This window comes from Hippopotamus amphibius, chromosome 2 (genome assembly GCF_030028045.1).
Source record: "Hippopotamus amphibius kiboko isolate mHipAmp2 chromosome 2, mHipAmp2.hap2, whole genome shotgun sequence".
Classification (NCBI taxonomy): Eukaryota; Metazoa; Chordata; class Mammalia; order Artiodactyla; family Hippopotamidae; genus Hippopotamus; species Hippopotamus amphibius.
Window position 1 is genome coordinate 197749529 of NC_080187.1, and position 24679 is coordinate 197774207.

General features: G+C 38.0%; 1 protein-coding gene across 1 annotated transcript in view; it reads right to left on the reverse strand.

Annotated features, from left to right (window-relative positions):
• PRTG (protogenin) overlaps window positions 1–24044 on the reverse strand; it is a 123627-nt gene extending 99583 nt beyond the window's left edge. The window contains exons 1-2 of the mRNA XM_057722400.1: window positions 23945–24044; window positions 21432–21734 (exon numbers count right to left, since the gene is read on the reverse strand). Coding sequence (XP_057578383.1) covers window positions 21432–21734; window positions 23945–24044 — 403 coding nt within the window. The remainder of the gene's footprint in view (window positions 1–21431; window positions 21735–23944) is intronic.
• Between the last annotated feature and the right edge of the window lie 635 nt (window positions 24045–24679).

The following is a 24679-nucleotide window of genomic DNA, read 5'->3' on the forward strand; positions in this document are numbered from 1 at the left end:
TACCCATCACCCCCTTACTAGTGCTCCAGTCCAGGACCTTAGGTGCTCTCACCATGCTCACAGCCTCCACCCCTGTTCACCTGACTTCTGTCCTCACAGACTCCAGTGTGACCAAACTAAAACACAAACACAAACACAAACTGGCCAGTCCAATCCCCTGCATCATTCACAGGTTAAATTCCAGGTTCCTTAAAAGGGCATGTGGTTTATATATACATGAATCTTTCTTTGAGTGGATCCTGCCCACATCTCCAACTCCATCTCTGGGCATCATTTCCTTGAAATTCATTCTCTAGCAACACCAAACAGCTTATTATTCCACACATAACATGTTGTTTCTTACTATTGTACCTTATTGGACTAATCACCTCCATCATCTAACTAAAATCTAGTTTTCCTTTGAAATTTAGCTTAGGTATCACTTCCACAAGCCTCTCTCCCTAAGTGTCTCCCACCCCCCCACCCAGACTTGGTAATGCCATTTAGAAGTATTTATAGAGGTGAAATGCTACAATGTCTGCAACTTACATTTTTAGAGAGAGTGAAAAGCATGAAGTAAATGTGGCAAAATTTTAGTGAAGAGCTAAGAATCTAGGTGAAAGGTATTCACGTGTTCATTACACTATCCTGCCACTTTTCTACAGATTTAAAATTTTTCAATATAAAGTTGGAAAAAATAATATTACATATGCAACTCTACCAAAAATATACTCTACTACTGCACAACCATACTGTGCTAAAAATTATTTATGAATTCCTTGCTCCCACTAACCTATCACTGAGATCAGGGACTATTTTTATAATCGTGGCATTCTCAGAACCTAGCAGAGTAGGCTTTCAGTCAATATTTGTTGAAGCAATGAATGACAATGCCAAGTCAGAAATAAGCCTAAATGCACAATTCTCAACAAGCCAGTTAAGTGCTTTAGTGTCTACAATGTGCTCAGCATTTTCTTGGGTGCTCTGGCAGTGGAAGGGAGTATAAGTCAAGGTCACCGAAAAATCCCATTAACTGAGACTGGGCTGAAACAATGAAGAAAGACAGAAATGTAGTTGTGAGGGATGCTGAAAAAGAGAGAAGAGAGTTAGGAATATACAGAGGCGTGAAGTTAAGAAGTTAGGAATTAAGTCCTCAAAGATCAGGTGTGTAGTTTCTGAGGTAGGAAGAGATTCTTCAAGACTCCATCCTTTTCATTTCCTACAAAACAGTAGACTGAGTAATTACAGATGCTCTCTCCCACTAAAACCACATAGAAATGCTGTACAGAACATATTCAAAACAACATCACCACCATTAACAAAATTTTAAGGGCGAGGACAAAATGGTAAACTTTGGCCTGATGCCATGATGGTCAACAGGTGGCTATGGCACTGGAAGCTTCTAGGAAGAGGAAGTGGTTTTGTTTCATCACAACATAGTTAACTGAGACCTGAGGCTGAAATCCCAGAAGCACCTGAAGAAACAGTCAGTAGAAAAACTCACCCACCAGTAAGATTAGCAACAAGGAGGCTTTATCCTAGATGAGAAGAAATGTTTCCCATAATAAACATAAACCCCTAGCCTTTACCACACACCACTGTAGAATATAAAATTATACAAATAATGTAGAGCAGCCAAGAATATTCCCAAATTGGTCCATGACCAGTGAAATTGTGGGGCACCAAATAGAAAGCAAACACTTCCATAATATAGGATATATTAAGCCTTAGTGAAGATGAGCTCATAACAGAAGATTACAAGTCACATAAGGAAACTGCCCTAAGGAAAATCACCAGACATACAAAATGAGGAGTCTGGAACCTCAAAAACTTGATATAACTGTAAAGTTGAAGAAAATTGTAAGATAAGAATTTAAAATGTTTAAAAACTTGAAAGAAAAGACAAAAATAAAAGCCGTAAGGGAAGAATATAATGATTTGCAAAAACCAACACTGGTGAACAGAACATAAGGGACACGTGGGACACCACTGAACAGATCATCATATGCACTGTGGGAGTCCAGAAGGAGAAGAAAGAGAGAATGGGAAACAAAGAATATTTGAGGAAATAATGGCTGAAAACTTTCCAAATCTGATGAAAACCGAAGAAGTTCTATGAACTCCAAGAGGTTGATTTAAGAGAGATATGCATATAAATATATTTACAATCAAACTGCTGTAAGACAAAGGCAAACAGAAAATCTTAAAAACAGCAAGAAAGAAGAGACTTGTCATGTACTTATCATTCCTCAATAAAATTCACAGTTAATTTCTCCTCAGAGATGATGGAGGTCAGAAGACAGTGGAATGACATAGTTAAAGTGACAGAAAAAACTGCAAACCAAGACTGTATATCCAATAAAACTGTCCTTCTGAAATGAGGCAGAAATTAAAACATTTCTAGATAAACAAAAGCTAAGGAAGCTCACTGCCACTAGACTGGCCCTACAAGAAATGCTGAAGGACATTCTTCATGTTGAAATGAAAAGTAACTCAAAGCCACAGGAAGAAATAAAGATCTCCAGTAAATGTAACTAAATAGGAAAATACAAAAAGTCAGAATTAATGTATTTTTGGTTTGTACCTCCACTTTTTATTTCCTATATAATTTAAAAGACAAAAGCATAAAAGTAATTATAAATCTATATTACTGGGCACATACCACAGAAAGATCTAACATATCACAATAACATAAAAGGAGAGACTGAGCTGCATAGGAGCAGAGTTTTGCATGCTACTAAAGTTAGGTTGGTATCAATTCAAACTGGATCACTATCAACTTAGAATGTTAAATATAATCCGTATGGCAACCACAAAGAAATATCTAAAATATATACACAAAAGAAAATGAGAAGGGAGTCAAAATGGTTCACCACAAAAAAAATCAACTAAACACAAAAGAATACAGTAGTGGAGAAAATGAGGGACCAAAAAAAAAAAAAAACACATACAAGACAAAAAATAATACCAAAATGGCAGAAATCCTTCTTTATCAGTAATTATATTAAATAAAAGTGGATTAAACTTTCCACCAAAAGGCAGAGTTTGGTGTAATGGATTAAAAAATGATTAACTAAATCCCGATCAAATTACCAATGGCATTTTTCACAGAACTAGAGCAAGAAATCTTATGATTTGTATGGAAATGCAAAAGACCCCGAATAGCCAAAGCAATCTTGAGAAGGAAAAATGGAGTTGGTGGAATCAGGCTTCCTGACTTCAAACTATACTACAAGGCCATAGTGATCAACACAGTATGGTACTGGCACAAAAATAGAAAGGAAGATCAATGGAATAGAATAGAGAACTCAGAAGTAAGCCCTAACACATATGGGCACCTTATCTTTGACAAAGGAGGCACAAATATACAATGGAAAGAAGACAGCCTCTTCAATAAGTGGTGCTGGGAAAATTGTACAGCAACATGTAAAAGAATGAAATTAGAACACTTCCTAACATCATACACAAAAATAAACTCCAAATGGATGAAAGACCTACATGTAAGGCCAGACACTATCAAACTCCTAGAGGAAAACATAGGCAGAACACTCTATGACATACATCAAAGCAAGATCCTTTTTGACCCACCTCCTAGAATCAGGGAAATAAAATCGAGAATAAACAAATGGGACCTCATGAAACTTAAAAGCTTTTGCACAGTGAAAGAAACCATAAACAAGACTAAAAGGCAACCCTCAGAGTGGGAAAAAATAATTGCCTATGAAACAACGGACAAAGGATTAACCTCCAAAATATACAAGCTGCTCACGAAGCTTAATACCAAAAAAGCAAATAACCCAATCCACAAATGGGCAGAAGACCTAAATAGACATTTCTCCAAAGAAGACATACAGATGGCCAACAAACACATGAAAAGATGCTCAACATCACTAATCATCAGAGAAATGCAAGTCAAAGCCACAATGAGATATCATCTCACACCGATCAGAATGGCCATCATCACAAAATCTGGAAACAACAAATGTTGGAGAGGGTGTGGAGAAAAGGGAACTCTCCTGCACTGTTGGTGGGACTGTAAGTTGGTACAGCCCCTATGGAAAACAATTTGGAGGTTCCTTAAAAAACTACAAATAGAACTACCATATGATCCAGTAATCCCACTCCTGGGCATATACCCAAAGAAAACCATAATCCCAAAAGAAACTTGTACCATCATGTTTATTGCAGCACTATTTACAATAGCCAGGACATGGAAGCAACCGAAATGCCCATCAACAAATGAATGGATACAGAAGATGTGGCATATATATACAATGGAATATTACTCAGCTATAAAAAGGGATGAGATGGAGCTATATGTAATGAGGTGGATAGAACTACAATCTGTCATACAGAGTGAAGTAAGTCAGAAAGAGAAGGACAAATATTATATGCTAACTCACATATACAGAATCTAAAAATGGTACTGATGAACTCAGTGACAAGAACAAGGATGCAGATACAGAGAATGGACTGGAGAACTCGAGGTATGGGAGGGGGCGGGGGTGAAGGGGAAACTGAGACAAAGAGAGAGAGTAGCACAGACATATATATACTACCAACTGTAAAATAGTCAGTGGGAAGTTGTTGTATAACAAAGGGAGTCCAACTCGAAGATGGAAGATGCCTTAGAGGACTGGGGCGGGGAGGGTGGGGGGGACTCGAGGTGGGGGAGTCAAGGAAGGGAGGGAATACGGGGATATGTGTATAAAAACAGATGATTGAACCTGGTGTACCCCCCCCAAAAAAAATGATTAACTACATGCTATCTTCAAGAGAGTTATTTTATATTCAAAGAAACAAGCAGGTTGAAAGTGAAAGAATGGGGAAAGTTATTCCATGCAAATAGTAACTAAAAGAGGGCTGAGGGGCTATACTAGTATCAGACAAAATAGACTTTAAGTCAAAAACTATTACAAGAGACAAGGGAGGACATTATATACAACTAAACAGGTCAATTCATCAAGAAAATACAATTATAAACATATGTGCACCAAGCAACAGAGTCCCAAAATATATGAAGCAAACACTGACAAAACTAAAGGGAGAAATAGATAGTTCTACAATAATAGAGACTTAAATATAAGACACTCAATAATGGACAGAACATCCAGACAGAAGCTCAATAGAGAAATAGAGGATTTAAGGAACACTATAAACCAACTAGACCTAATGAGACATATGAAGTCACTCTATCCAACAAGAGCAGAACATACATTTTCCCCAAGTATACATGGAACATTCTCCAGGTAGACCACATGTTGGGCCACAGAACAAGTCTCAATACATTTTTAAGTATTAAGTTTATACAAAATATTTTCTCCAATCACAATGGAATGAAACTAGGAGTAAAAGCACAGAAGGAAAACTGGAAAACACATGTGTGGAAATTAAATAACACACGCTTAACCAATGGGTCAAGGAAGAAATCACCAAAATAAAAATTAGAAAATATTTTGAGACAAATGAAAATAAAAATACCAAAACTTACGGAGTTTTGGTGAAAGCAGTGCTCAGAGGGAGATATGTACCTGGAAATGTGTACATTAAAAAAGAAGATCTCAAAATAATAACCTAAACTGTATCTTGAGGAAATAGGAAAAGAAATAAATACGAAATCTAAGCTAACATGAAGAGGAAAATAATAAAGATTGAAGTGGAGATCAATGAAATAGAGAATAGCAAAAAATATATATTCACACACACACACACACACACACACACACACACACACACACACACACACACACACACACACACACACACTGGAGCCAAAAACTGGTTCTTTGAAAAAATGAACAGAATTGACAAATCTTTAGTTAGACTGACAAAGAAAAAAACAGAGAGAGGACATAACCAAAATAAGAAATGAAAGTAGGGGCATTATTATTGACCTCACAAAAAAAATTCTTTTTAAAGAGTATAAGAAATTTATCTGTGCATTCATTTGCCTTGTTACTTAGATAATAATATTAACTTTGAACAGTGATGACTTTGTTTCCTTATTTCTAATTATTTTACTTTTAATTTACTTTTGATGCCTTATTGTGCTGCTTAGGACTTCTAGTAAAATGTTCAACAGAAGTGGCAATGGGGAGCAAGTTTTTCTTGAAATGATCATAAAAAGAAAGCATTAAATTTTTTTTCCTGAAAAAAAAAAAAAAGATTATAAGAGAATACTATAAACAACTATACACCAACAGATTAGGTAACTTAGATGAAATGGACAAATTCCCAAAACATACAATTTATCTAAATGACTCAAAAAGAGATTGAAAATCACAACAGACACTAAACAAAGAGACTGAATCAGTAATAAAAACCTCTCAACAAATAAAAGTCCAGAAGCAGATGCCTTCGTTGGTGAATTCTCCAGATATTTAAATTAAAATAAATTCCAATCCTTCCCAAATTCTTCCAAAACATAGAAAAGAATACTTCATAACTCGTTCTATGAGGCCAACTTTAATATCAAAGCCAGGAGACATCACAAGAAAAGAAAATTATAGACCAATATCCTTATGAATACTAGATGCAGAATCTCAACAAAGTACTAGAAAATTGAATTCAACATCATATTAAAAGGACTGTACTGACCAAGTAGGATTTATCCTAATGCAAAAGTGGTTCAACAGAAGAAAATTAATCCGTGTAATATACAACATTAACAGAACATAGGAAAAAAACTAAATGATCTCAACTGAAAAAAAAAAGGCATGTGAAAAAAATCCAACTTTTCGTGAAAAAACATTCAGAAAACTAGGAGTATAAGGGAATTTCCTCAACATGATAAATGGCATTTGTGAAAAACCCACAGCTAACATCACACTCAATGGTGAAAGACAGAAAGCTTTTCATACACACACACGCGCACATATATTTTTGGTAGAAAAGTATTCCATTTTTCAGTTTGCTTTTTTTTATAGTAGACTCTGAATAGCAGGTAAAGAAAATATTCTTTCATAATGTATGTGAGGTAAGTTTCAAAAGAGGTTAACAAGACCAAGATTTGCAAAGACAGAAGGAAACATTCACTGAGGTCCCATTTCCTAGTTGAGTATTAATTCTACAACTCCTACTAAAAAGCAATCAAAACCTAAGGTCACTAGGAACGCAGCCTCTTTTAGAAAATACAATAAAAAAACTACACTAAAACTCTCTACAGTCACCCAATTCAGACACAAAATGTGAACATCTGATTTACCTGATAGGTGATATTCTCCAGTTGGTAAGGGTTATAAGGCGTCTGACAAGTTCTGCTTGAAGTAAACCTTGTTAATACCCTGTAGATACCACACATTTCCCACCATATGCTGCAGACCTTGCAGTAATAATAGCCATATTTCTGCTTTGAGAACTGGAAGCAGAGGTTATTCAACATATAAGTTCTAGCCAGAGCACTTAGATAATAAAAAGATATAAAAGGCATCCAATGGAGAAAAATAAATAAAACTTTATCATTCACAGATGACATGATTGTGTGTGTGTGTGTGTGTGTATCATTCCAAAGAAAGTGTAAGAAAGCTACTAAAGCTAACAAATGAATTCAGAAGAATTTCAGGGTACAAGATTGACACATATAAAGCCACAGTGTGTATATACACCCATGATAAACTATTCCACTTACAACAGTATCTAAAAGAATAAAATACTGAGAAATAAATTTCACCAAAAAGATGAAATATTTGTACACCAAAAACTGTAAAATATTGCTGTAAGAAAATAAAGACCTAAATAAACAGAAAGATACACTGTTCATGAATTAGAAGACTTAATATTGTTAAGATATCAATACTACCCAAAGCAATCTACAGATTTAATGCAATTCATATCAAAACTCCACATTCTTTTATGTAGAAATAGAAAAGCCAATCCTAAAATTCATATGGAATTGCAAAGAGCCATGAAAAGCCAAAACAGTCTTAGGAAAGAAGAACAAAATTGGATGACTCACATTTCCTGGTTTAAAAACTTACCACAAAGCTACAATAATCAAAATAGCACGGTACTGGCATAAAGGCAGGCATATAAGCCAATGGAATAGAACTGAGAGTTTAGAAACAAATCCTACATAACTATGGCAAATTGATTTCAACAAGGATGCCAAGTTCATTCAATGGGGAATCAACAGTCTCCTCACAAGTGATGCTGGGACAATTGGATTTCCATGTGCGAAAGTGTGAAGTTGGACTCCTATCACTGGATGTGGCAATTAATTCTTAGATATAATATGAAAAGCACAAGCAACAAAATAAAAAATCAACTGGATCTCATCAAAATTAAAAACTTTTGTGCATCAAAGGATATTATCAAGAAAGTAAAATGACAAAAATAGAGAATTGGAGAAAATATTTGTAAATCATATAATTTATAAGGGCTTAATGTCTAGAATATAGAAAGAACTCCTACAACTCAACAACAAAAAGATCAACAACCCAATTTTTTAAAATGGGCAAAGAACTTGAATAGATATTTCTCCAAAGAAAATACACAAATGGCCAATAAGCACATGAAAAGATGTTTGGTGTCTCCTCAAAACATTAAATATAGAATTCCACTGCTAGGTGTATGCCCAAAAGAATTGAAAAGAGGGACTCAAACAAATACTTATGTGCTGATGTTCACTGTAGAATTATTCAGAATAGGATAAAGATGAAAACAATCCAAGTGTCCATCAACAGATGACTAGATAAATAAAATACAGTATACCACAAAACAGAACCTTATTCAGCCCCAAAAAAGGAATGAAGTACTGACACATGCTAAAACATGGAGCAACACTGAAATTATTATGCTAAGTGAAAGAAGCCAGACACAAAAGTCCACATATTGTACGATTCCATTTTTATAATATATCCAGAAAAGGCAGCTCTACAGAAACAGGAACTGGACTAGTGGTTCCGGGGAATAGGGGAGGGGATAATTTGGAGGTGTAGTGTTTCTTTCTTGGGTGATGGATACAATCTAGAATTAGATAGTGGTGACAGATGCACAAAACCTACTGACCTATGTACTATGTGAGGGTGAATTTTGTGGTATGCGAATTCTATCTCAATAAAACTGTTATTATAAAAACTATTTCAATGCTAGATATAGGCTGTCACTATGTCCCTCTTCCTACAAGAGATACTAATGACATACATTCAATCATTTATCTAAAACTCAATCTTTTGGGGAGTTCCATGGTGGCCCACTGGTTACAACTTTGCACTTTCATTGCTGAGGGCCTGAGTTTGATCCCTGGTTGGGGAACTAAGATCCCACAAACTGTGTGGCGCGGCCAATAAATAAATAACTAAATAAAAAGTAGTTTTCATTAAAAAAAATGAATCTGTTGATTACAAGAGTCTCACTCCATTGGACGTTCTTCAAAGACACACTGAAAATCACTGCTTTAGATCAAACTTCCATTTGGACAGATATATCAACAAACGCTGAGCCTCTAAAAGGACAAGAGCTCGATCTCCCTACACTGAAATTACCCACAAGAAAAGAAGTTCCATGAAGTGTTAAAGGACTGATAAAAATATAAACACGTTAGTGATTCTATTTCAAAATCACCTATTCACTACACCAACAACAAAAACAAAACCTTATACAAGTACACTAAAGGGTAAGTTGCACAATGATAAAATGTTTTTACACAAATATTAAGAAATTTAAGATGTATCTTCAACCTCAGGGTCAGTTCCATTCCCATTCACTTTTCTATATTCTGGATCTGATGAGATATATTTGAATATAGTAAGATACTTCCACACAACACACAAGAGAAAATCTTTAAACATTGCAAATTCATGACTAGAATTAGCAAACCTGAGTTCTGGTCCCAGATCTAGTAGCTGTGCCCTTGGAGAAGGCAGTTTTCTCCTTCCAGCCTCATATTTATTATTTGTAAAATAGAAATTTCTAAGACTACTAATTGTCTATATTCATGCTAGAGAAAGGCAGAATGATAATGCAAGTCAAATTTGGAAGCAAGGACTCTCTACTGACTACAAGATAAGTTTCATGAACTCTTAAGTTTCTCTCTTCAAAATATTCACAGGCAGTATCTAAACAAGTGTTTAAAAGTTTGGAGATCAGTGGAAAATAATAATGTATTTTCTTTGTCTTTTATTTTATTTTCTAAAAATTTCATCCCCTTTCAAAAGTTGTCTAACAGGAGAAAACTTTGATTAGTCACTTTCTTTCTGTTCTCATAAAGAATGTTAGAGTGGAAACCATAAAACTCCTAGAAGAGAACATAGGCAGAACATTCTGACATAAATTGTAGCAATGTTTTTTTGGACCTGTCTCCTAAAGCAAAGGAAATAAAAGCAAAAATAAACAAATGGGACCTAATTAAACTTAAAAGCTTTTGAGCAGCAAAGGAAACCATGGACAAAATGAAAAGACAACCAACTGAATTAGAGAAAGTATTTACAAAAGCTATGACCAATAAGGGATTAATATCCAACATACATAAATAACTCATACAACTTAATATCAAAAAAACAAACAACCTGATTAAAAAATTGGCAACAGACTTGAATAGGCATTTTTCGAAAGAAGGCATACAGATGGCTAACAGGCACATGAAAAGATGCTCAGTATTGTTGATCATCAGAGAAATGCAAATTAAAAACCCAATGAGCTATCACGACACACCTGTCAGAATGGCCATCATCTAAAAGAACAAAAATAACAACATTGGTGACGACGTGGAGAAAAGGGAACCCTTCCTTGTACACTGCTGGTGGGAATGTAAACTGGTGCAGCCACTGTGGAGAACAGTATGGAGGTTTCTCAAAAACTAAAAACGTAACTACCAACAGACCTAGCAATTCCAGTGGTTAGTATATGTATCAAAACAAAAAACAAACAAAAAAACCCAAAACAAACAAACTCCCACTAATTCAAAAAGATACATGCACCCTACGTTCATAGCAGCCTTATTTACAACAGCCAAGATACAGAGGCAACCTAAGTGTCTGTCAACAGATGAACAGATAAAGGATATGTGGTATACATACACACAATGGAATTCTACTCATCCACAAAAAAAAGAACAAAATTTTGCCATTTGCAACAACATAGATGAACTTGGAGGATATTATACTAAGTGAAATAAGGCAGACAGGGAAAGACAAATACTGTATGATATCACTTACATGGGGAATCTAAAAACTACAACAAACTAGTAAATATAACAAAAAGAAACAGTCTTACAGATATAGAAAACTAGTGTTTACCAGTGGGGAGAAGGAAGTGGGGAGTGGTAAAATAAGGTAAGGGATTAAGAGGTACAAGCTACTAAGTATAAAATAAATAAGCTACAAGGATATATTGTAAACACAGGGAATATAGCCAATATTTTATAATAACTATAAATGAAGTATAACCTTTAAAATCTGTGAATCACCATGCTGTACACCTGTAACATATAATACTGTACATTAACTATACCTCAAGTAAAAAAATAAAAACAATGGTGGAGTTGATTCTAGTATGGTAAGAAAATGATCACTTTTCTACTGACCAACTGTGGATCCACTTATAATTTCTCATTGTACCATTTGCTAAGCCGTAAAATTTTCTCCCTAAATATCAGAGCTTCCAAGTTGACATCTGGTAGACTGAAAATTAAACTTAAATTTCACAAAGTTTCTTCTGTCTATATACTTTTTTTTTTTTCAAGAACTTTTATTAAGATACAATTAGCATACAATAAACTGCATATATTTAAAGTGTACAATTTGATTTTTTTTTCTTATTAGTAATGTATTTATGGCAATCCCAATCTCCCAATTCATCCCACCTCCCCACGCCACCCCCACCACTTTCCCCACTTGGTGTCCATATGTTTGTTCTCTACATCTGTGTCTCTATTTCTGCCTTGCAAATCAGCTCATCTGTACCATTTTTCTAGATTCCGCATATATGGCGTTAATATATGATATTTGTTTTTCTCTTTCTGACTCACTTCACTCTGTATGACAGCCTCTAGGTCCACCCATGTCTCTACAAATGTCCCATTTTTGTTCCTTTTTCCCATTGTATATATGTACCACATCTTCTTTATCCATTCCTCTGTTGATGGACATTTAGGTTGCTTCCATGACCTGGCTATTTGTAAACAGTGCTGCAATGAACATTGGGGTGCATATATATTTTTGAATTATGGTGTTCTCTGGGTATATGCCCAGTAGTGGGATTGCTGTGTCATATGGTAATTCCATTTTTAGTTTTTTAAGGAACCTCCATACTGTTTTCCATAGTGGCTGTATCAATTTACACTCCCACCAACAGTGCAAGAGGGCTCCCTTTCCTGTCTGTATACTTTCAAGTATTAGTTATCAAAGATTTCTAAAAATGTGGTAAATCATCCAGGTAAAATACTTACAAGCTTTGAAGAAATCATATTCCATCACTGGGATAACATTAATAATCCTTGGTGAAACTTTTGGTATTGCTTTACTGAAATTATTTTAAAAGTACTACTAGGTCAGAGCATGAAAATATGGCTTTCTTAAACATATAAACAGTGAATTCTTTTTATTAAGAAAACAGTGAACACATTTAGCTGATAAAATCATTTAAGAAAATTTGTGATCTCCCTTTTAAAAAGAAATACCAAAATGCAATACCAACATCAAAGCATTTTTTTCTTATTATGTGTCCAGTGTGAGGTCAATACTTTAATCAAAATTACTTCAAATCCAATCAGAGGGACTCAAGCTAATTCAGTCTGAAAGCTGGGGGAAAAATTAAACCTTCTCACTCTTAACAGGAATTGGTGGTCATAGTGGGAAGCCAATATAATCTATTTCTATTAAAACACTAATAACATTAGCAAAACTCTCAAGATGAAATCAGCACTATTTTTTAAACACCAAGTCAATAAACATTAGAATACACTATTAATTATTAGTAGAACCAGATACATACTTGTAAAGTTATACCTCTCCTACACTATGTCAACCTTCAAAGCAGCACCCACTATTCTGAACTGTCCATTCCCAAAGTAATTTATTTTTCTAGACTCCTAAAAATAGTACTAGTTCAAATTATCAGTATTGGTCCAAGGCCTCCCTGTCTCCTCCAAAAGCAGCTCTTCTTAAGGTCCATGGCAAGAGTATGAATTCTTAAAAGTATCAAATTAAGTAACTGTCAAGCTATTTTAATTTTAATTAAATAAATAATTTTATCTTTTTCTCAATGACTTAAATGGTTCTCTTGCAATGTAACTGGACTCAACTTTAAAAAATATAATTTATTGGCCATTTACTTAGAATTACAATAACAGAATTACAAAACTAAGGGCACTGTGTTGCTCAATATCCATCCCTCCTCCCTTCTCCCCCCAGGTACCTATCTTTACAGATAAGACAAGTATCTGTCCAGGATCTGACAAGGATCAGAACGATGAAGTGGTCTGTCTAAAGTCATGTAAGTCACCAACAACAGAGAAGGCATTAATGCCTGGCTCTTCTGCTTTTGTGATTTTTTTCTGCTTTCCCACCACACCCCTCCCAGCCACTTAGTAAAAAATACAGCAGCACTAAGAGTATCTACCAGCTATTGGAAATCATCAACTTCATAATTTCCTTATGAAATGACTACAAGGACAAGAAAATAAGAACTCAAGAACATTAAAATTCTGTTTTGATCCAAACACAGTTTTCCTCAAATATAATGAAAGTGTGCATTCTTCTCCTCTATTTTGAACTAACTGATAATTTGTTCTACTCCAAATACTTTTTTGGCAGAGAACACACGGTGCCAAAAACATTTAGCCAGACTTGCTCAGCACTAGAGTCACTCATTAAAATATTCTGCTTCCTCCTTCATCTATCACAGCTTGCCCACTTGAACCACCAGTGACTAGTGGCCTCTATAGGCGACTAACTCCATGTAGCAACAATCCTAACTTTTACTAGCATAAACAGCTTAACCAAAAACGGAAGCACAAAGAGTGATATTCTGGGAAAGGGAAAAACTATGAAGTCCGCGCCCACTACTACTAAGTAATCTAAAACAAATATTTCAATAATAGCCACTCAATTTGCCTGTGACTTTCTATGTACTAGTTAACATACTACAGTGTCTGACTCTTTTTTTCCCTTTAGTCACCCCTTGATGCCCTTGCAAGATGCTACCATCTTTACATCATTATCTGCAGGAAGTTAAATTGCTTCTGCCCAAAGTAAGTCTATGGTATCACTGAATTAGCTGAAAAGATTTCTGTTAACCATTCACCCAATAAACCACCTACCACACAACAAATGTTATTCTCTTGGCTGTTAATCTCACACAGTTTTACTTCTCACCATGCAGAGCAACACAAAAGATGTTCTCTAACATTTACCACACATGGAGATTTCCCATATTTCTTCAACTATGGTGTCCAACACATCAAGAAAAAAAAAGGTGCTACACAAATATGGTTAAATGAAATTTGCATTTATCTTAGACTAGATATCCCCAAGAAAAGATCTAAAATACTGAAATCAAAATGAATGAACCTACATAAGGGTAAACTCTTAATAGCAGTTTTCAACACACTATGTGTGAGAAGGGATAGAAAGGCATCACTCCAAATTAGACAAACAACAACCCAAACATATTTCTTTATCAAGCTTCCTTGACAATACTTAAAAATAGTACGTAGGGACTTCCCTGGTGGTGCAGTGGTTAAAAATCCTCCTGCTAACGCAGGGGACACAGGTTCGATCCCTGGTGTAGGAAGACCCCACGTGCCAAGGAGCAACGAAGCCTGTGAGCCACAACTGATGAGCCTGTGCTCTGGAGCCTGCGAGCCACAACTACTGAGCCCATGTGCCACAACTACTGAAGCCTGCATGCCCGGAGCCCGTGCTCCACAACAAGAGAAGCCACTGCAATGAGAAGCCTGCACACTGAAACAAAAGTAGCACTCACTCACTACAACTAGAGAAGGTCTGCTCCTGGCAACAAAGACCCAATGCAGCCAAGAAATAAATAAATAAAATAAATTTTAAAAAAATAGTAAGTAGTTCTCCAATCAATAAATTTAACATTGCTAACACCAAAAAAAAAAAAAAAAGTTGAATATCAAGTTAAGATAGGAAACAGTTAAAATAACTAATGGCCCAGTATCACCTGGAAAGAAGTTTTCCACTACTTTCAGAAACATCAGTGGTTCTCAACCAGGGGTGATTTTGCCTCCCAACACATTCTTTTGTCATCACAACTAGGAAGGGGTGCTATCAGCATCTGGTGTGTAGAGGCCAGGGACGCTGCTACATATCCCATACTTCACAGGTCAGCCTCTGCAGTGAAGAATTTTCTAGCCCTAAATGTCAATTGCACCAAGGCTGAAAAATGTAATCCACAGCTCAAAAATTTTTATTTACTTATTTATTTATTTGGTAAATGTTGGTGGAGTGTAAGATCTATTCTGAGTAGTACTAAAAAGACTACAAAACAATAAAAAGTCCATTTTGGAGGGTTATCCCAAAGGAATGATTTATTTAGAGAAAGTAGTCTATATAAAGCAATATCATTAAAAAAAAAACTGTCACACTTCTAAACAGGGATTTACTACAGTTTCATAAAGCAAACATTTCAAAGAAAATTTTCTTTCCATCAGTCCTAAGAACTAAATCCAATGAGGATACAAATTTGAAACCAGGACCCTGAACAATGATTACATTCTCCAATAGTTACTTGATTAATCTAGCCACTACAAAAGCTAAAGTTATGAAATACATGTATATATAACACAAGAAAAAGGCAAACCCTTGAGAAACTAAAAACAACAAAAAACCCCAAACATTTGAAATTCATGCCTTCTGCTCAGTCTATAAGAATTTGGCTTTTAAAGCTCATCAAAACCAGTTTCTGAGAACCAGAGGTTAAAAAAAAGAAAAAGGAAAAAAAAAAAAAACAAGGAATGTAAAAGTCAGGAAAGTATTTGTCAGATTAGTGTCAGAGACCTTTGTGAGGATGACGCCTTTATCCTCTGCAATACATATCCCTAAAGCGGTTCACTTGCTTCAGAATTATAGCCACTAAAGGTAATTTGGTACATTTTTACCTTTTTTGTACATCACTATTGTCAACTGTTGACTGTGAACTTGCTCTGTGCAGATTACCATGTTAGGATAACTTTCAATACTGCTTCAATGATTACAACCGTATCTTCTTTTTCCTCTCATTTACCATGATTTTCACCAAATGATGAGTTTTAAAAATGTTTTAATAAAGAGTCTGAACACTACAAACTCTCAGAAATACTAAAATAGCCCTGACTGGGATTTCCCTGGTGGTCCAGTGGTTAAGACCCGGGCCCAGATTCTATCCCTGGTCAAGGAACTAGATCCCGCACGCCACGACTAAAGATCCCGCATACCACAACGAAAATCCCATTCGCTGCGATGAAGACCCGGAGCAACCAAAGAAATAAATATTTTTAAAAAATAAAAAAATAATAAAATAGCCCTGACAGAAAAAACTTAATTTGGGGTACAATTTTTAGAATTTCTCTTAAAACATATCAATAATCAGAGCTGCTTTTAAAATTCAACTATAATTATCAGCAAAATGCCAGTCTTAACATGATTATTTTCATATTAATGGTAATTGCCAGTTTAAAAGCTGAATCAACCCTGAGGACCTCTGCCTACGAGAGATAAAAATCATCTCTCAAAACTGTAGTCAAGAATATTAGGGTTTTCAAAAAAAGTAACCTCAAACGCATTTATTAATTGAAATATTCCTTCAACCTAACACCCTGATTAAGAGATTTGTTTTCTGCTATTCTTTTAGACCGCTCTGGACTTCATCAATAGGCCCAGCTGCTAAATTCAGGAGCAATGACAACAAATGCCTAGGCAAACAAGTGCTGAGAGTGAGGGCCTTTCTTTAGAATAATGAGAGCTAGTTGACACAAGAGGGCCATACCAAATGCCCTTTCAAAATTCCATTAAGAAGCTGGACAGAAAGAAAATAAACAAACACATTTATACATCTTAAAGCAAATTATAATTCTATCCCTCAGTGGACCCTGCTTCACTGAAAAATAAAAAATCCAACAACTCTGAAAAACAGTGAGATAGTGTTACAGGTTTCTGAAGATGAGGAACGATCCTCACTAATCAAGTGCAAAGTGGGAAAAACTGGTTCCATTGCCCAGAGATTATCAGGTACCTGATAAACTTTTCAGGTAGACAGACTTTAAGCACCAAGTTTCACTGTAAATGAGCCTGTAGAACTACATGTGCTTTTACTTCCCTGACTTAACTTATACAATTTTAAGCCGGTAAATTTTTAATTTAAACATGTACTTTTGAACCATACCCCCTTCTCTATAAAGATGATTTTTCTGGGATCCCAGAAAGCACCATCTGAACCTTATCTACAATGCTGGCAGATTGGCCTCTCTAAATATCTCAGTCTGTCTTACTTTTCCAAAATCAAACAACTTTGACTTTTGTGTTAGCACTCTTGAGTTAGGGCAAGTAACCATTAACAGCTTGATTTCACGTGAACACGCACACAGGTAAGACACACTGTCCTTTACAGCATCTACAGATCTCAATAAAAAGTGACCATGAAGCAAACTCTTGCCCATCTTTGGTCCGGCACCATTAATAAAATTCAAAATCTAGGCTAACAGTCTCATAGTCCTTATCTTTCTCTTTTCAATATACCACCCATTCTCTTTTCTTCCTAACATGACTCTAAATGTTTTCAATATAGTTTAACTTCACATTTTAAGATCAGCTTTGAGCTATAATTTATATATTACTCTTTAAGATAGGAATCACCCTCATTAATTAATGAGTTTTTCATTAATCTCACCAAAAAACCTCAAGTTTCTCCTCAACTTAAAATAAAGTGATAAACATTTTATTCATGGAAAACAACCTACATCCTTTTAAAGGAAACAGCTACTGCTACATAAAATTACAGAAATAGACCCCCCCCCCAAACAATTTTATGGATGCTAAAACTAATCTCAAATTTTGGGGAGAAAAATCCATCATAAAGTTATAATAATTCCTACGGTCTTCCAGCCACAAATGCTCATTTAAAAAATTATTTTGCACCCAAGTAAACAGTCCTGAAAAACCCAACAAATGTAAGCCAGCTTTATGTTCTCTTCACCTCTATCTTAAGACTTCAATTTCCACCTTTTATGGAAAGGAAATAAACAACCAGCTTCCTGTTCAATCACTAGCTTACCGCCAGTCTTTTACACATCACAGAACACAGCCCGCCTCCTCCTTGCCTTCTCTCAAATGTCTCTTATCTTAATTTAAACTTGTTGAAATATGAGACCATTTTACCACACTAATGCTTTCCTACGAAATTTATCTTACTTATTTCAACATTTAGAATGCAAGAAATGTCAAGATGTCATAGATTATTTCTTACTCTTAAAATATTTAAATTAAATTATTTATATAGTGAAGACTTAGCACCTATGAAAGTGAACATCTGATCTGCCAAAAGTCAAAATTACTGAAATTTATAGGAAATGGTTTAATCTTCTGTTCTTACTATTGTATACAACTAGGAAAGGAGCCTTCCACGTTGCTCCCCTTTCTATTCTAATTACATGAAAAAGTAAAATGGCTATCAATAAAAAGGATTAACTTTTTTTGAAAAACTAAATATTACTTTAACCCTATACTTTCCTTTAAAAATGGGATGCCTAAGAAAAACTAAGTTAGACAAATTCTTTTGTGCTTGGATGAACAACAGGAAAGCAAAGCCTCCAGGCCTTTGGGGAGGAACCTTGTCCCCACAGCCGGCTCTGATGTGCCTGGGAGATAAGGCTCCACAGTGACACTTAAGGAAAGGCCTGTTCACATTTGAATTTCTGCATTCCTCAAGAACAATTCGTGGCAATAACTAACTTTGCAGAAGAGCTACATGAAAGCTTTGGCCAATGAATGAGGGTCATCTGCTCTTTATCACAAGGGTAAACCTCATCCTGGCCAGTTTCTAACCTTTTAACCCTGTGAATTCCTAATTTACACATGAATAATGGAATTCTTGCCTAGAGTGCAACTTTCAACTTCTAGTTCCTAAGTTTAGAAACCAAGACTTGATTGCCTGTGTTAAAAATCTAAAACTTGCACAGATTAAAGTTTTAGATTTCCAGGTGCTGTACTACTTATTATACTTTAGAACTAAAAGATATGCTTGCTGACAAAATCCTTGACCAGAAAATAAAAAGAACATACTTGCACCCTGCTGCTATCAATAACTAGGAGAGAAATAACCTTTAAAAAAAAAACCCCACAAAAACAGAATGTCCACTTAATGCCTATTCTCTTTCTATTTAATATGTATAACATCTTTACTCTGAATACAGGATAAAGTCATCTGAGCCTATAATGTCATTGGACATTGCTTCTCAGATATCAGAACTTTGTGAATTTCAAATCACTAAGAAATTCCATATTTTAAAGAAAAATCTAAACCCACTATGTATTTCTTATTTTATATCTATTACTGAGTGCAATTTTCCAGCAAAGCACCTCCTCCAAATTAAAAATGTGTGCATATGAAAACTGTGTTCCTATAACTAACATAATACAGTTCATATTTAACAGCAAAGCAATGTCCTACATAGGTTAACTGGAAAGGTTTTGATACTTAAAACATGAAAACTACTTCACCTTCAAAATGATTCACATCTAAGAAAATATTTGTCATTCATAATTTTTATAAAGATACAAAATCTAAAGCTTTCAAAAAGCCAATACTAACATTGTTTCACTGTTACTAACTTTAAACTTTATTTATGAAACCTGAAAGCTCTGTGTGTTTTCAAAGTATTTCTGAGTGCCCTAGAATTGTCAGGCTTCTAAGGAGGTCCTGGAAATACCACGTGGTCATGACAAATGCTTCATTTTTCAAAGCCTATCGCCTCCCCCGTCCCCCCACCTCCAACACCTTTCCATCCTGCCCCTCTCCTCTCTAGTGAGGTAATACAAGTTACAGTTCCTGGATATGAAAACACAATACCACAAAACCAAAATGGTAGAAAAATTACGACTCTACAGAACAGTTTTACATTAGACAAAAATTAAATGAACAGGACATAAGCATAAAAAGCACACTATCCTGAAAACAATACTGTACTGAGAAACCATTACTCAACAACAACACAAAAAAATGATTACTGGTCAATGATCACAGCAAAAAAAAAAAAGTTTATCAGACGTTCTCTCAGGTTTATACTATTCTGGGGGAGGGGGACTAGAATTGGAAACCTCCACTTTTCTGACATAATTCAATACAAAAATATCTTTGTTTGCAATTTATTTTCCACTATTAACTATTATTCTACAAATAAAATAAATTACTAAAATGAGGATCGCATACATATGACCATGGTCTGTTACAATAAAGTCACCTGGGAAACTCCAACAAACAGTTTCCTGAATTTCAACTGTGGAGACCCTGAAGATACTATTTCCTAAAGATTATGACTTTATCTCAAGAGCTGCCTCCTCCTATTGTTCATCCCGTAAATGATCAATTTGTAGGTTTGGTACAAAATCTATCTTTTGTGGATGAACAAAAGCTTATAGCTAGGATGCCTGTAAAACTATTTTTAAGATACAGTTGTGTTGTTTTGTCTTAAGATTTACACTGTCTTTTTGTAATTGTGAATGCTGGATGTTTTATCACCTGAAGAGGTGGAAAGCCTCAGTAAAAACAAGCAGTTCTCTAACTCTCCTAGGCCCATGTTTACACGCAATGGTTATCAGGGCAACCACCAAGCAGTGGGTCACTTGGACAAATGGTTGATCTGATGGGGTTGTTAATACAAAGGAAATCATTAGACAGCAAACTTTATGACAACTGGAAAAAAATGGGCAGATCTGGTTTAAGTCCATTAGGCATAATATGGAAATGGCCTTAATCTCTTTCTCTCCCAGCAGGAAAAGCCTAGGAATACTTCAAAGGCTTGAGAGTTACTGACCAATGCCCTCTCTTTCAATTAAAAAGCAACATGGGTGATCTTAAAGCAGTCAGAGAAATGGAAGGCTGGGCTATAGGAAAGATTTAGCACTTAAGGGCCATCTACAAAGCAGAAAAAGTTGCTTGTGATTTTCAAATTTTAATTATTAATTTACAAAAATGAGGTTTTAGAACAACTTTTGTTGTGTTGGCCAAACTTTTCACCCAACTCTTTTCATAGTTTGAAACACTTAAATTTACACAAAGCCACCTCTACAGGTTTTGGTGTTCTAAAACCTAATGTGACTTTTGTTCTCACTCATTTGAATTTATATATATATTTTTTTCCCTCAGATTTTTCTTCATGCCTTAGTTAGTATCAACTACTATCTCCAGGAAAATTCTCAATGTTTGTGTGATTTTTCAGTTTAGCATGTTAATGAATCGAGAAATCATCAAAATGTAGCAGTGAAAAACGTCAAACAATCAAGAACTTAAGCACTTACTTGATAAGGTAAGATGAGCCTTTTGACTAAGAATGGCTCCATGTTTGTTCACAGCCAAACACTGATAAAATCCTTCATCAGAGGGCTCTCCTCGCTTGCCTTCCACCTGGCTGATGTATAAAGAGCCGTTGAACAGAACCTGCATCCGCTTATTTTCAGATACTTTTGCTCCATTTTTCAACCAAGTGACCTTAATAGGAACTTCTCCATGAGCCTGGCAATCTAAAACGACGGGGTCCTTTCTTGTGACAGTTATATCCTGGGGTTCTTTTATAAAAAACAGTTCGCTAAAGCACCATACTCCTACAAGGAAAAGAGGGGAAAGGCATATCCAGAATTATAGGTGTAAAATCATTTCTTAACACACAATTGTAAAACACATATTCAGAGTGTAATGAGACAAAGTTTAACAAACCGTATTAGTTAACTTACAAACACCTTAATAAACCAATCTAAGTTTCAGCAAACCTTTTCAACACATCAGAGATCTTTTTACAACATCTTACACTAAAAGCATAAGGAAGATTTCAATAACTTATCCCTTTTAAGAATTCTGTTCTTAAGTGCCTTGCTAGAGTTTCAAAATCATCAGGAAAACTCTTGGGCACAAGCTGTTTGCTACTTTTACAAGCTTGTCAAAAAGATCTTGAACAGAGTAAGTCGTAAAAGTCTAATTTTACAAGAAATCATTAGCAAAACTCCAACTCTGTGAACAAGCAAGTTTATTTCCTAGTCCCTTGAAGAGTTTTTGAAACCCCTGGCACCTACTCCTTTGGGAAGTGCGTTTATCTTTTGTGACAAATTACAAGTTTGCACTTTTATATCTGCCCTTTTACGGCAAGGACTCTGTCTCTTCTCCTTCAAAGAGACCCATTTACTTAATTTCTGCAGAGTATGGTAGGTATTTAAAGGACAAACGGTTGACTTTGAAAGGTTGGTAACTCTTGCTGCTTATACTCAGTGGGTGATCGGATTAGGAAACTTCTATTTCAATTTTTTTTAGAACTACCAACTGTTGGAAAAAAACGCGTGACTAATTGGTCCTTACTGTCTAATAGGGATAGGAGATTGCTTAATCAACCAATACACACTTTTATCAGAGCAGAGGATAGGCTTTATTCTAAACATACACATCGTCCCGGGTCTCCGCCAGGATAAAGCATCCGATGACCAACTAATACCCTGTCACCTCCTGCATTTAGCGCAAAGGTCAGCTGAAGTCTTGCATATTGACCGGGGCCGAGTAGAGTATTAAGGGTTTAGGGGCGGGGGGCATTTCGTCTTCCTTCTCATTGTCTTGAATTCATGAGTACCAATTCCCGGGACTGATCTCTGTTTCTCATGAAGGCAGGTCCTCCAAATCTCACACACTAGTCACGCTCCCACGCCCTGGCTGCCGACTTCTCCTGATGGATGCCCAGGGCAACGCGAGCGACCCTAACAGCCCCGCGCAGCGATGACCACTCCGGAAGGCGCCCATTGTGTTTCCGAGTCACATCTGACTTTGATCCTTTTCTCATGCTAATAGAAAACTAACTCCTCCAGGAAGAAAAACAAACAAACAAACAGCACACGCAAGTCTGGGGGTTGTAACCTGTAAATAAAAAACAACAACCCATTCTTCTGAACACCTCTTCTCTCTCCCCCACGGCCCCCCCGCCCCCACTTTACACTTTTTAACTCTTTGGAGATAAAGCAACACGGCAAAAGAGAAAAATTAGTTCATCCAAATTTGCGCAACGCTAACCTAGAGTTCGGAGGGACCTTCAGATTCGTACACACCTCAGGCCCTGCCCCAAAATACCTAGCTGTGAGAAATAAATCCTATTTAGATATCTTCCTTCTCAGCTTCGGGACCCTTCTCCCTCCCCGCCGGGGCACAAATGGGCCACAAAACTTCCACTCCTCTTTCCCATTCCACCCCTCCCGTCGCCTCCTGGTTCCATCCGGATCCGGGAAAGTGGGGGCACTCAGGGGTCTGACCTGGGCGCTGAGTTCACCTATTCTTTCCCCCGCCCTAAAACGTGGGGAAGCCCCCACTGCAAACAGCGGAAGCCGCGCGGAAACGCGGCGCCCCCTGCGCCGCGAGGCTGCCGCTAAGGAAACAATATAAATAAAGCCACGTGCGGCCGCTGCGGCCCCGGCGGGCGGCGCGGAGCCCGGGCTGGCCCCGAAGGCGAGGACGCGGCCGGAGCGCGGACAATGGCGCGAGGAGAAAGGGGCGAGAGTGGACAGCGGGCGCCGGCCCGCAGCGCGCGGCCGGGGGGAGCGCAGCGGGGAGGGGCGGGCGCTGCCAGGGGCGCCCCCCGCCGCCCGCACCCCCGCGGAGCCCGCAGGCACCTCGCGCTCCAGCGGCGGCTCCCGACTGGCTGCAGGGAGGGGGCAGGCACCGGGGGTCAGCGCCCCCGCCAGGGACCCCGCCGCCCCCCCCCAACACACCCACTCGGTCGCCTCCTTCCTCAGCCCACTCGCGCCCGCTCACGCCCCACCGGCGGAGAAAAGAGCGCGCTCACCTGGAACGCGGCCCAGGAGCGGCAGCAGCAGCAGCAGAAGCGCGCCGAGCAGCATCCCTGGCGGCCGCGGCCGGGCGAGGGGTCGCAGGGAAGGCGCCATTCAGCGGGGCTGGGCGGGCATGCTCCCCGGCCGCCCCGCGGCCGCTGTCCGCCTGCCGGCCCCCTCCCCCGGGCGCTCTCCGCGCGGCGGCCGGACACGCGCAGCCTGGGCTTCCCGCTCGGGCACCGGCGTGGCGCGGCTCGGCGCGGCCGGCGGCTGGCCTCTGCGGGCGCGGAGAGGCCGGCGCACGGACACCCGCTCGCAGGAGGCGGGGGGCCCGAGCGTCCGGCCCGGGGGCGGAGTGAGGCGGCGGCTGCAGAGGGCGGGGGCGGTGGAGTGGACAGCGCCGCCGCTGCCGGCCTGGGGACTACTTTCTACATCTGGCCCCTGGTCTGGGGAGCGCGAGGTCGGCGCGGCCGCGGAGGGAGACGCTGGGAGGGGGCCCCGTGGCGGCCGGGTCGCGGCCCCGGGGGGAGGGGTGGGTCCGGCCGGACGATGCACCTGGGGGTCAAGCCCCGGCTGAGGGTCTCCGGCCCGCTTCCCCGCTCCCTCTGGCTCCCCCCTCCCACCTCCCCGCCGTCGAGGACAGAGCCACAAAGGCCCAGCCTCTCGGCCCGGCCGGGCCTGCCCCCGGGCCCCTCTTTCCCCCCAGACCACCCCCTCCACCCCCTGGCTTGTTTAGGATTCGGGGAAGG